Genomic DNA, 10,486 nt, shown 5'->3' with positions numbered 1-10,486 from the left:
AGAGAAGAGAAGAGAAGAGAAGAGAAGAGAAGAGAAGAGAAGAGAAGAGAAGAGAAGAGAAGAGAAGAGAAGAGGAGTAGGTATCCTGTAAGGAATGCTCATCTTTTGTAAGAATGGAGTGCCCGGTTCATGTGCAGATGTGAAGAGAAGTGGAGTATGGCTAAAACAGCCTGTGACACTGGTTCTGGATCTCTGGGTGTTTCACTGGCTCGCCCCACAATGTCTTGCCCCACTCAGCACTTGAGAGAGAACTGGCCATTTCTCCATCAGGCAGAATGAGAGGTCTGAGTAAGCGCAAGGCATAGCCTTCCATTGTGGTGAACTTGAGTGGAGAACAGAGAACTTACCGCCCCTGTGAAAAACTCCAAGCCAGTGAACTGGAGGGTGTTCTTTGTGCCCACGGTGAATTGTGGGATGATGATGAAGCTGAAGTTCATGACGAATGAGAAGATGTTGAACTTCAAAAGCCACCTCAGGAAGCTGAAATAGGACAGGACGCTGGTTCCAAACTTGCCTCCAATGACCTTGAATCTCTTCTGCCACAAGGTGATGTAATTGAGGAGCTCTGAAAGGCTGTTCCTGGTCCTGCGGTAAGTCTAGGTTGGAGAGACAAAGAGGAGGAGATCTAGAGTGGGTGTTGTAATAGCCAAACAGCCCTGCTCCAAGAGCCCCGTTCCCAGCCGGGCAGCTTCAAGGGTCACTGGCTAAGGTGGCTTCAATCATGATCACAATGACCCTCTCATGTATTCCTACTATCACCTTCCCAGGTTGTTCTAAATGGCCAGACTGGTCACTAACATTCTACCTTCTCATTCCCACCTTTTTTACTCCCAGCCATGTTGGCCTGAGCAGCGTGAGTGTTGGCTTCCCTTCCCTCCATCCTCCTTTCACCCCGACCCTTGACGTCACTGATGTCACATTCTTGCTTAGCTTATCCCATTTACCCACATGAGTGAATGAATATTAAACTATCAAATGATGTAGCCTCCCACTTCCACATATGTGTACTGGTCAGTTTTTGTCAACCAAACACAAACCTAGATGTATCTAGGAAATGAAGACCTCAAGTGAGGAACTACCTCTGTCAGATTGACTGTAGCCAAATCTGTGGGGGCATCTTTCTGAATAATTGCAGTGGAGGGAGCAGCGCACTGTGGGCTGTGTTACTTCTGGGCAGGTGGTCCTGAGTTTATAAGAAGGCAGGCTGAGCAAGTCATGAGGAGCAAACTAGTAGGCCGCACTCCTCCATGCCTTCTGCTTCAGTTCCTGCCTCCAGGTTCCTGCTTTGAGTTCCTGTCCTGAAGTCCCTTCACCATGGACCGTGTTGCCAAACTCTTCCTCCCCAAATTGCTTTTGGTTATGGTGATTTATTATAATAACAGTAGAAATCAATCTAGCATAGTATATAATGAAAGGAAATGAGATCAGTATACCAGTGAAGTTCCTGTAGTACCATATGCAAGAGCTAAGATATAGAATTAACCTAGCTGTCCTCGGTGCATGGATGGGTAAACTCTCTCTCTCTCTCTCTCTCTCTCTCTCTCTCTCTCTCTCTCTCTCTCTCTCTCTCTCTCTCTCCCTCTCCCTCTCTCTGTGTATGTACTACAAAGAATAAGACCATATCACTTGCTGAAATGTAGATAGAACTAGAGGACATTATGCAACATGAAATAATCCAGACACATAAAGACACATCTGCATGCTCCCCCTCATATGTGGGAGAATGGAATAGTGATTACTAAAGGCAGGAAAGAACTGAGGGGAGGAAGGATTGAGAGGGGCTGAGGTAAAGAAGGAACGAGTGCTGGTGTGTTTGAGGTGGGATGACCATAGCTCACGATAGCCTAGTATATATTGTATAATGATCTAGGAGAGAGGACCTCAAGGGCTAAAGAGTAGAGTGAACCTTTAGCATGTGCTCAACCTTGGTTCAATCTCCAGCACGGGGGGTGGGGGGGTGGGAGGGAAGAGGATGGAATGAGGGCAGAAAGGGAGCAAGGAAGGCAGTTAAGTAGGAAGAAGAGAGGAGGAGCATGGGGGATGCCAGCCCCCATGTGACACGGCCTTTCACTTGTTTTGTTTTGTTTTATTTTGTTTTGGTTTTCGAGATAGGGTTTCTCTGTATAGCCCTGACTGTCCTGGAACTCACTTTGTAGACCAGGCTGGCCTCGAACTCAGAAATCCGCCTGCCTCTGCCTCCCAAGTACTGGGATTAAAGGTGTGCGCCACCATGCCCGGCTGGCCTTTCACTCTTAAACCCTCAGCAGCTGTGGGTACTCAGGAGATCTGTGCAAGGTTGGACCCACTCATTTTCCATGTTGGACAGGAGCAAGGACCCAAAGCCCTGGCTCCCCCATAATATATGTAGACAGTTAACAGCTGCTGGGGGAGGGGCTCACATGCAAGGTAGTTAAGGGTTGCTGGGGAGAGAGACATCTTCAGTGGTGCAACAGCCTGCAAGTTTCCTGTGCCCTGTAGGTAATCATAGTTAACATGACTGGTTCACCAAGCTAATTGGTTCCTTGTCTGCAGGAAACAAGTTTGTTGGCATAACAGAAGGACAAGGAGAGGATAATTCTAATTAATCAGACTTGATCATGCAAACGGGCTGTACACAGGTGTTCATGTAGCATGTGTTACAGCAGTAACATGCAAATTATATGTTAATGGAAACCTCGGCTGGGAACCAAGTCTCACTATGTAGCCCTGGATAACCTGGAACTCATTATGAAGAGGAGCTCTGGCCTCTGGCTCACAGAGCCCTATCTGCCTCTGCCTCCCCAGGACTGAGATCAAAGGCATGGGAACAAAAGTGTCTTTAAAAGTTGACTCACCAGTGAAAGGGAGCCCAGACACTGAGCACAGCAGTTGGCCTCGAGGATGCCATGCGACTGTTTGTTCTTTTCTTTGTCAACTATTTTTCTGTGGAAAACAATAGGAGAAAATAGAGGACATCAGTGGAATTCATTTTTGAAAAACCCAGCCACTCCTGGACATGGAGGCCTCTGCCTGTAGGTTCCAGCCTCTTGGGGGCCAAAGCAGAACCACTTAGTCCTGCATCTTAATGTCCCCAGCCCTGGAAATACAAGGGTGGTCACAAGGGTGGCAGCTTTTACATGGGTTCTGATGATGTAAGTTCAGTTCTTATGCTTGCATTTTCTAACTGAGCTTTCTCCCCAGATTTTCCTATTTGTTGCTTGTTTGTTTGTTTTAAAGCCAAGTTTTATTTTAGAGTGGTTTGAAATTTAAAGAAGTTTTTAAACTGTAGACTATCCCCACATGCCTCTCACAGGTTCCCCTGTTCACTTTCCACGGTAGGTGTGGCAGCTTGACTGAGATGTTCCCCAGAGTTTGAGGGGAGGAGCACTGGACATTGGATTCCCAGTTAGCAGCACTCTTTGGGAAGTGTGACTCTCTGAACATTACTGTGGGTGGGCTCTGAGGTCTCAAAGACTCGGGCCATTTGCAGTTTGCTCTCTCTGCTCGTGGTTCAAGAGTGACCTGTCAGCTACAGCTCCATCACCATGCCTGCTCTCTGCCATGGTGGACTCTAATGCTCTAGAACCATAATCTCAATAAACTCTTCTACAAGTAGCCTTGGTCCTGGTGTTTTATCACACCAGTAGAAAAGTAACTAACTCGGTAGGATTGTCCAAACAAAGCTAGCTTGCATGTGTCCTGGGACCTAGGCTCCTGATGCTTACTTCAGAGACTCCCACATTCTCACCCAGCCTTTCCCAGGCTGCACGCATTGCATCTGCTCTCCTGCCTCTTTAGAATCCTCTACTTCATGTTAGGGTCTCAGAATTTCCTTGCATCTGATGACCTGAAGATGTATGAGTTAGAGATTTTGGAGGATTTGACAAATGCATCTTTCTAGTTAGACTGGCATCTGGGCTTTAGAAAAGAGGACCACTGAACGTGTCCTATCTCTGAAGAAACTAATTCAAGCGAGTACCTGGCCTGGACAGTGGTAACTAGACCTCACTGGAGACTTGCTTTTCTCAGAGAATCCTCTTTGGAAGCAGTCATACACCAGGGTACCCATGCATTCTAGGGAGACAGATCAAGCCCCAACCCTTAGCACTCAGGAAGTGGAGGCAAGGGGATCAGGAGTTCAAGATAATCTTTGGCTATATAGCAAGTTCAAGGGCAGTCTGGGCCACATACAAGCCTGTATCAAGAATCAAAAACTTGTTGTGATACGCACCTTTATTTCAGCACTCAGAAGGCTGATGCAGGAGAAGCCTGAATTTGAGGACAGCTCAAGCTACATAATAAATGCCTGTGGGGAGGGGTGGAGGAGAGTTGGGGGGGCGTTCCACCCTGTAAAGGTTTTCCTTGCAGAAGAACTGTCTCCTGCATTATCTGTTTCTTATCTTTTTTTTTTGAGACAGGGTTTCCCTGTGTAGCCCTGGCTGTCCTGGAACTCACTCTGTAGTCCAGGCTGGCCTCGAACTCAGAAATTCGCCTGCCTCTGCCTCCCAAGTGCTGGGATTAAAGGCATATGCCACCACCGCCCGGTCTCTTATCTTTTTGAGATGGTACAAATCCAGTAGACTGAGGTTCCCATGTGAGAGCATTGGCCATACCTAAGCTCTCTCTTCTCTTGCATGGTCCTTGGCTGGTTCCTGATGGTTTTGATTCTGTCTCTAGTTGTCATGGGAATCAGGGATGCAATTAGTTTCTGTCCTGCAGAAGAAAAGGATCAGAGTTCTGTTTCTTTTTTTCTTTAATTCAGTCTTAACATTTTAAGAGATGATACTGGAGTGAGACTTGGCAGTGTTTGCCTCTCATCCCACAACTGGAAAGCAGAGGTAGGAAGATAGCAAGTTCAAAGCTAGCCTGAGCTACGTAATGTGTTCAAGACCAATCAGGGTATGGTGGTCTGTGTGACATGTTCTCTATAGTTTTAGGCATTTGAATGTCTGTTTTTCAGCTTATGGTACTGTATGAGGGAGGTTTAGGAGGTGTGGCCTTGTTGGAGGAAGTGCACCACGGGGGGCAGGCGGGGCGAGGGCTTTGAGAGCTTAAAGACTTAAACCATTCTCAGGTTGCTCTCTCTACTTCTGCTCTCAGTTCAGGCTATGAGTTCAGGCTTCCTGTTCTGTTGCCACGACTGCTACTTACTGCCATGCTTCTCCACTACAGCTGACTCTTCTTTCTTTCTTTCTTTCTTTCTTTCTTTCTTTCTTTCTTTCTTTCTTTCTTTCTTTCTTTCTTTCTTTCTTTTTTTAGATTTCTTTATTTATGTATTTCAGTACACTGTAGCTGTACAGATGGTTGTGAGCCTTCGTGTGGTTTTGGGAATTGAATTTTAGGACTTCTGCTTGCTCTGGTCAACTCTGCTTGCTCAGTCCCTGCTCCCTCCGGCCCAAAGATTTATTTATTATTATATATAAGTACACTGTAGCTGTCTTCAGATGCACCAGAAGAGGGCGTCAGATCTCATTACGGGTGGTTGTGAGCCACTATGTGGTTGCTGGGATTGAACTCAGGACCTTTGGAAGAGGAACCAGTACTCTGGTAGGCTGAGTCATCTCACCACTACAGCTAACTCTTAACCTGCTGGAACCTCAAGCCCAAATAAATGCCTCCTGTTAGTTGTCCTGGTCACAGTGTTTACCACAGCAATAGAAGAGTAACTAGTATACTGGGTTACCTTGTGAGGTCCTGTCTCATCCACATCCCTCATAAATATGTCAGTCAATCAATCAATCAGTCATAGTATTGAACTAGACTGTTCAATACTATGTTTTATTTTGAGACAGATGCTTGTCCTGGAACTGATGGTTCTGTTCTCTCAGTTTCCCAGTGCTGAACAATGAACACTCTGCACCATAGAGACTGGCACGGGAGATAATATAGACTCGGAGAATGCAAAGATCGCAAATGGGGTCTGCTGAGGTGGCACAGACCTTTCAGTCCGGTACTCCTGCAGAGGCAGGTAGATGGATCTCTATAAGTTCAAAGCCATCCTGGTCTACAGAATGAGTTCCAGATCAGCCAGAGCTACATAGTGGGGCCCTGTCTCAAAAAGCAAAATCACAAATGGAAGTGACCAGAGACAAGTGTGTGTGTGTGTGTGTGTGCGTGTATGCGTGCTCAAAATCAAAGCTAACATTTAGACTATTCTAATCCAATACTTCTGTATTTCCCTAGTCAAACAAAGAAACAAACAACAAGAGCAAAAGCAAAGCAAAACTATTACTGAACAAAGCAACAGATCTTGCCCACCTGTGTCTCTCTGAACTCCAGGCAATTGGAGTGCCTTTTCCTAGGTCCCTGACAATTGTCACAGCTTTCTTTTTTTTTTAATTAATTAACTTATTTATTTTATTTATGTGAGTGCACTGTAGTTGTACAAATGGTTGTGAGCCATCGTGTAGTTGGGAATTGAATTTTAGGACCTCTGCTCACTCCAGTAGGCCCTGTTTGCTCCAGCCCAAAGATTTACTTATTATTATACATAAGTACACTGTAGCTGATTTCAGACACACCAGAAGAGGGCGTCAGATCTCATTACTGGTGATTATGAGCCACCATGTGGTTGCTGGGATTTGAACTCAGAACCTTCAGAAGAGCAGTCAGTGTTCTTACCTGCTGAGCCATCTCACCAGCCCCTGTTACAGCTTTCTTAATTCTCCCTTCTCTTCCGACTCATAGTCATTCTTCAGCCTCCAAGTCATCCCCTCCTGTTAACTATGAACTCCAACGGAGTCCAGGTTACCCCGGCTCCCTACCTCCACTTCCCTGAGCATCTTCTACAAACACCATCTCCAGGCATATGGGACAGGTCCCAGTGAGTCTAAGCCAATCCAGTGGCCTTATCCTCTTTGCTGGGGACTTAGACAGAGACATGTGACATACTATTGGTCAGAACGTTTCTTGGGAAAGGGTTTCTTCTTTCTACACAAACTGGGGAAAGCAAAAGATTGTGTTTCTTCCTCTGGATAGTGTGGGTCTAGGTGTAACCTCTGAGCTGCTGTGACCATCTGCTAATGTGAGTGGGACTGGCTTGCAGGATGCTCTGCCAAGGGGCAGGTGGGGGCTGCTCCTCAGGCTCAGACTCAACATGGAACCGGAAAGCCTCAGAGGAAGCTCTGGGTTCACTGAGGTGGAAGGGGGTGCCCTTAAGGAAAGTAACTCACTTTGCTGAAAATGAGGAGTTTTTGTTTCCCTGTTTAGGATAAGCGAGGGAGGGGGAGGGGGAGGTAAGCTGAGGAGAGGAGAGGAGAGGAGAGGAGAGGAGAGGGTGGAGGGGAGGAGACAAGAGGAGAAGGCCATTACAGAGTGGCTGTGGAGAGGCACACAGTCTAAGCTAGTAAAGGGTTAGGTGCATTTTCCCCTTCTAGAATTTACTGTCACATGCTAGATTTTATACCTAGAATGAAAAAAAAATGTATATTAATAGAATTTCTTAGACAAGACCTCATGCAGCTCAGACTGGTCTCAACCTCTACACACAGTTGAGGATGACCTGAACCTCCTGACCCTCCTCCTTCCACCTCATGAATGCCGTGACCACAGACACATACCACCATGCCTTGTGTATGTGGTGCTGGGGATGGAGCCCAGAGGGTCTTTTTTAAATGCTAGGCAAATACCTTACCATCTGAGCCTCAGGCCCAGGCTCTCACATCTGAAGTATCATGGGGTAAAACAGAAATAGCATTTCTGTTGGCCTCAGGAGCTCAGAGGCTGGAGGGTCTCAGCTAAGACTTTCGTCCCAGAAAACCATGGTGGTAATGATTTTTCCTGAGCCCCAGTTTCCTCATTAAGCCTGTCTCAAAGGTGCAGAGGATGAGATAAAATACAACTAAATCCAATGCCTAACAAAACTCAACTCCAGGCACATGAAATACGGTTGTCTGGAAAATGAGCTCTTACTAAGTCTTAAAGTGACACCTCTCTTCATTGCCAGCATCCTTTAGCTTCCTAACAGTGACTCTTGAAAATAACTTGATGTCTTTAAAAAAAAATTAAAGGCTCGGGACATGGCTTAGGGTGTAAAACACTTGCCACGGGAGTGTGAGTATCTATCTGCCTTTGGATCTCTAGTACCCATTGTGAAAAGCTGGACACAGCAGCAGACTTATCATCCCAGCCACGGGGAGGCAGATGTAGAAGGAACCCTGGGGTTGAACAGCCAGCCAGTCTAGCTGAGTCCTGGAGCTAAAGATTCAGTGAAAGACCCTGTCTCAAAAGAATGCTGTAGAGAGGCCAGCATGAGATGAGCATTCTAATAAAAACCCCTTGTTGTGTAAGCATGCCTGCATGCCTTCCTAATACACACACACATACACACACACACACACACACACACACACACACACTTAGACAACAGCAACCTATAGACAGCTTTAGGGCTACCTGCCTAACTCTTTCTGAGCATTCTGTACCTTGAACAGTTTCATGAAAAGTGCAGGATTCATCCGTGCTCAGGCACTCTGAGCCATGATAGATCTGAGAAATTGATTCATTCAGAGATGAAAACCTCAGCAGCCGGTTGTGCCTTCTGTCATTCCCATGGTTGAAAATCTGACAGTCTACTGTGTCTGCAGCTGACAAGGAGACCACGCTGAAGGCGGGGTTTGCTGATGACTTTCTCAGAGCAATTTGACTTGAGACTAGGTGATTTTGAACCCCAGAGGGAACATTCTCCACTTCTATGATGATTTCATTCACTTGGTCGTCTGACAGCATCTCTTGCCTACGAAGACTCTTGTTCTTCACAGGGTGGTCATCAAAGGTCTCATAAGCATTCAGACTGCCATGGTTGGGCCCACCAGGGAAGAGCGATGACGTCAGAGAAAGGATGCCCCATTCACAAAGAGCTCCACACAAATTACAACATGTCTCCTGCCTCTGTCCCTGAGGGGACTCCTCAGGAGGAGACACATTTCTCTACAGAGAATTCTGCCTTGGTAGCTAAGTGAGAGATTTTAAACAGAACCCTTCATTCAAGACAATGGGGTTCTAGAAACAGAAGGTGGGGAGTCTTCTAAATGACCTGTAACCACAGGACAAGGTTTTCTTGACTTTCATCATTTGATATGTATATCTCAGGGGCAGTGAGGTGGCTCAGTGATTAAAGGTACTTGTTGCCAAGTCTAATGACCTGTATTTAACCCCCACATAGTGACATAATGGAAAGACTGAACTGATCCTTCCTCAAAGTTTTCCTTGATCTCCACACAAGAGCCTGTGCACACTAATGATTAAATGTCTTCTATATAAACTCACATGAGTTCCTAACATTATCATTATCTCCCGATGACCTCAGGTCTGCCTTCTGATATCTATCCTCTTCACGCCAGCAGAAGCTCTGGATAGACACAGGACTCACTTAAGAGTCTCCTAGTTTCCGCTCCAGCTGAGTAGTCATGTGACCCAGTTTGAGCCAATGAGAATGCACCTTTTGGGAGGTGTTTTAAAGAGTTGGTTTAGTAGGGCGTGGTGCTGCACACCTTTAATCCCAGCACTCGGGAGGCAGAGGCAGGCAGATTTTTGAGTTCGAGGCCAGCCTGGTCTACAAAGTGAGCGCCAGGACAGCCAGGGCTACACAGAGAAACCCTGTCTCAAAAAACAAACAAACAACAACAAAAAAGAGTTGGTTTGGCTGGCTCTTTTTCCTTCACCATCCTTCTGTCTTTGTGCCTTCTTGTTTTGAAAACAAGCAGACATTCATCTGCTAAGGAAGGAAACTTTGTCCTTGAGAGAATCATAGAAACAGCTTTTTTATTGAATTAATTTCTCAACTCTTTCTGTTCCTTGAGAAAAATAAATTATCACTAAGGTATTACTCTGCCCCAACGCCAGAGACTTGAACAGAATTATTGGAGAAATCCAATTTTCAAGTGACCTGGACCAACTTGCTCATTTTTCCAGTGGACTAAAACTAAGAGCAGAGAGATGATATGACATATTCTGTCCACTGTCTCCTATTACAAGTCAGGCTTGGATAAGAATTTCTTATCTCCTCCCCACAGTGGTTAGCATCACCTGGCTTTACTGCGAGCCGATACTTTAGAGCACTGCTTCTCAACCTTCCTGAAACTGACTCTTTAATACAGTTCCTCATGTTGTGGTGACTCCCAACCCCAAATTATTTTGGTTGCTACTTCATAACTGTAATTTTGCTATTGTTATAAACTATAATGTAAATATCGGTGTTTTCCAATGGTCTTAGACAACCCCTATAAAAAAGTCATTTGATCCCCAAAGGGGTTGTGACCCATACAGTGAGAATCACTGCTTTAGAGTATTGTATAGCTATCCCTGGTTGTCAACTTGACTGTATCTGGAATGAACTACAATCCAGAATTGGAGGGCTCACCTGTGATACAGATCTTGAGGCTGGAAGACACAAGTTTATGACCTGGAATCTTGGCATGGAGATCTTGAGGCATAGTGGCCATAAAAAGCTTAGGCCCTGGGGGACTTTTGGGATAGCATTGGAAATGTAATTGAGGAAAATATGTAA

The 10,486-nt window shown here is 45.7% G+C and overlaps 1 protein-coding gene across 2 annotated transcripts in view; it reads right to left on the bottom strand.

Moving 5' to 3' along the window:
* The window catches only part of Tmc5 (transmembrane channel like 5), a 77,987-nt gene that overhangs the window by 32,467 nt on the left and 35,034 nt on the right, over positions 1–10,486 (bottom strand). Inside the window, exons 1-4 of one of the 2 annotated variants that reach the window (XM_021166419.1) lie at positions 8,403–8,935; positions 4,593–4,692; positions 2,835–2,922; positions 348–596 (exon numbers count right to left, since the gene is read on the bottom strand). In XM_021166419.1, coding sequence (XP_021022078.1) covers positions 348–596; positions 2,835–2,922; positions 4,593–4,692; positions 8,403–8,706 — 741 coding nt within the window. In that variant the 5' untranslated portion in view covers positions 8,707–8,935. Of the gene's footprint in view, positions 1–347; positions 597–2,834; positions 2,923–4,592; positions 4,693–8,402; positions 8,936–10,486 lie in introns of those variants that run through there. The other variant, XM_021166418.1, reaches the window with a different exon arrangement.

The sequence above is a fragment of the Mus caroli genome, chromosome 7 (genome assembly GCF_900094665.2).
Source record: "Mus caroli chromosome 7, CAROLI_EIJ_v1.1, whole genome shotgun sequence".
Lineage (NCBI taxonomy): Eukaryota > Metazoa > Chordata > Mammalia > Rodentia > Muridae > Mus > Mus caroli.
The sequence above is the reverse complement of the archived record's forward strand: the minus strand, read 5'-3'. Positions and strand labels throughout refer to the sequence as shown.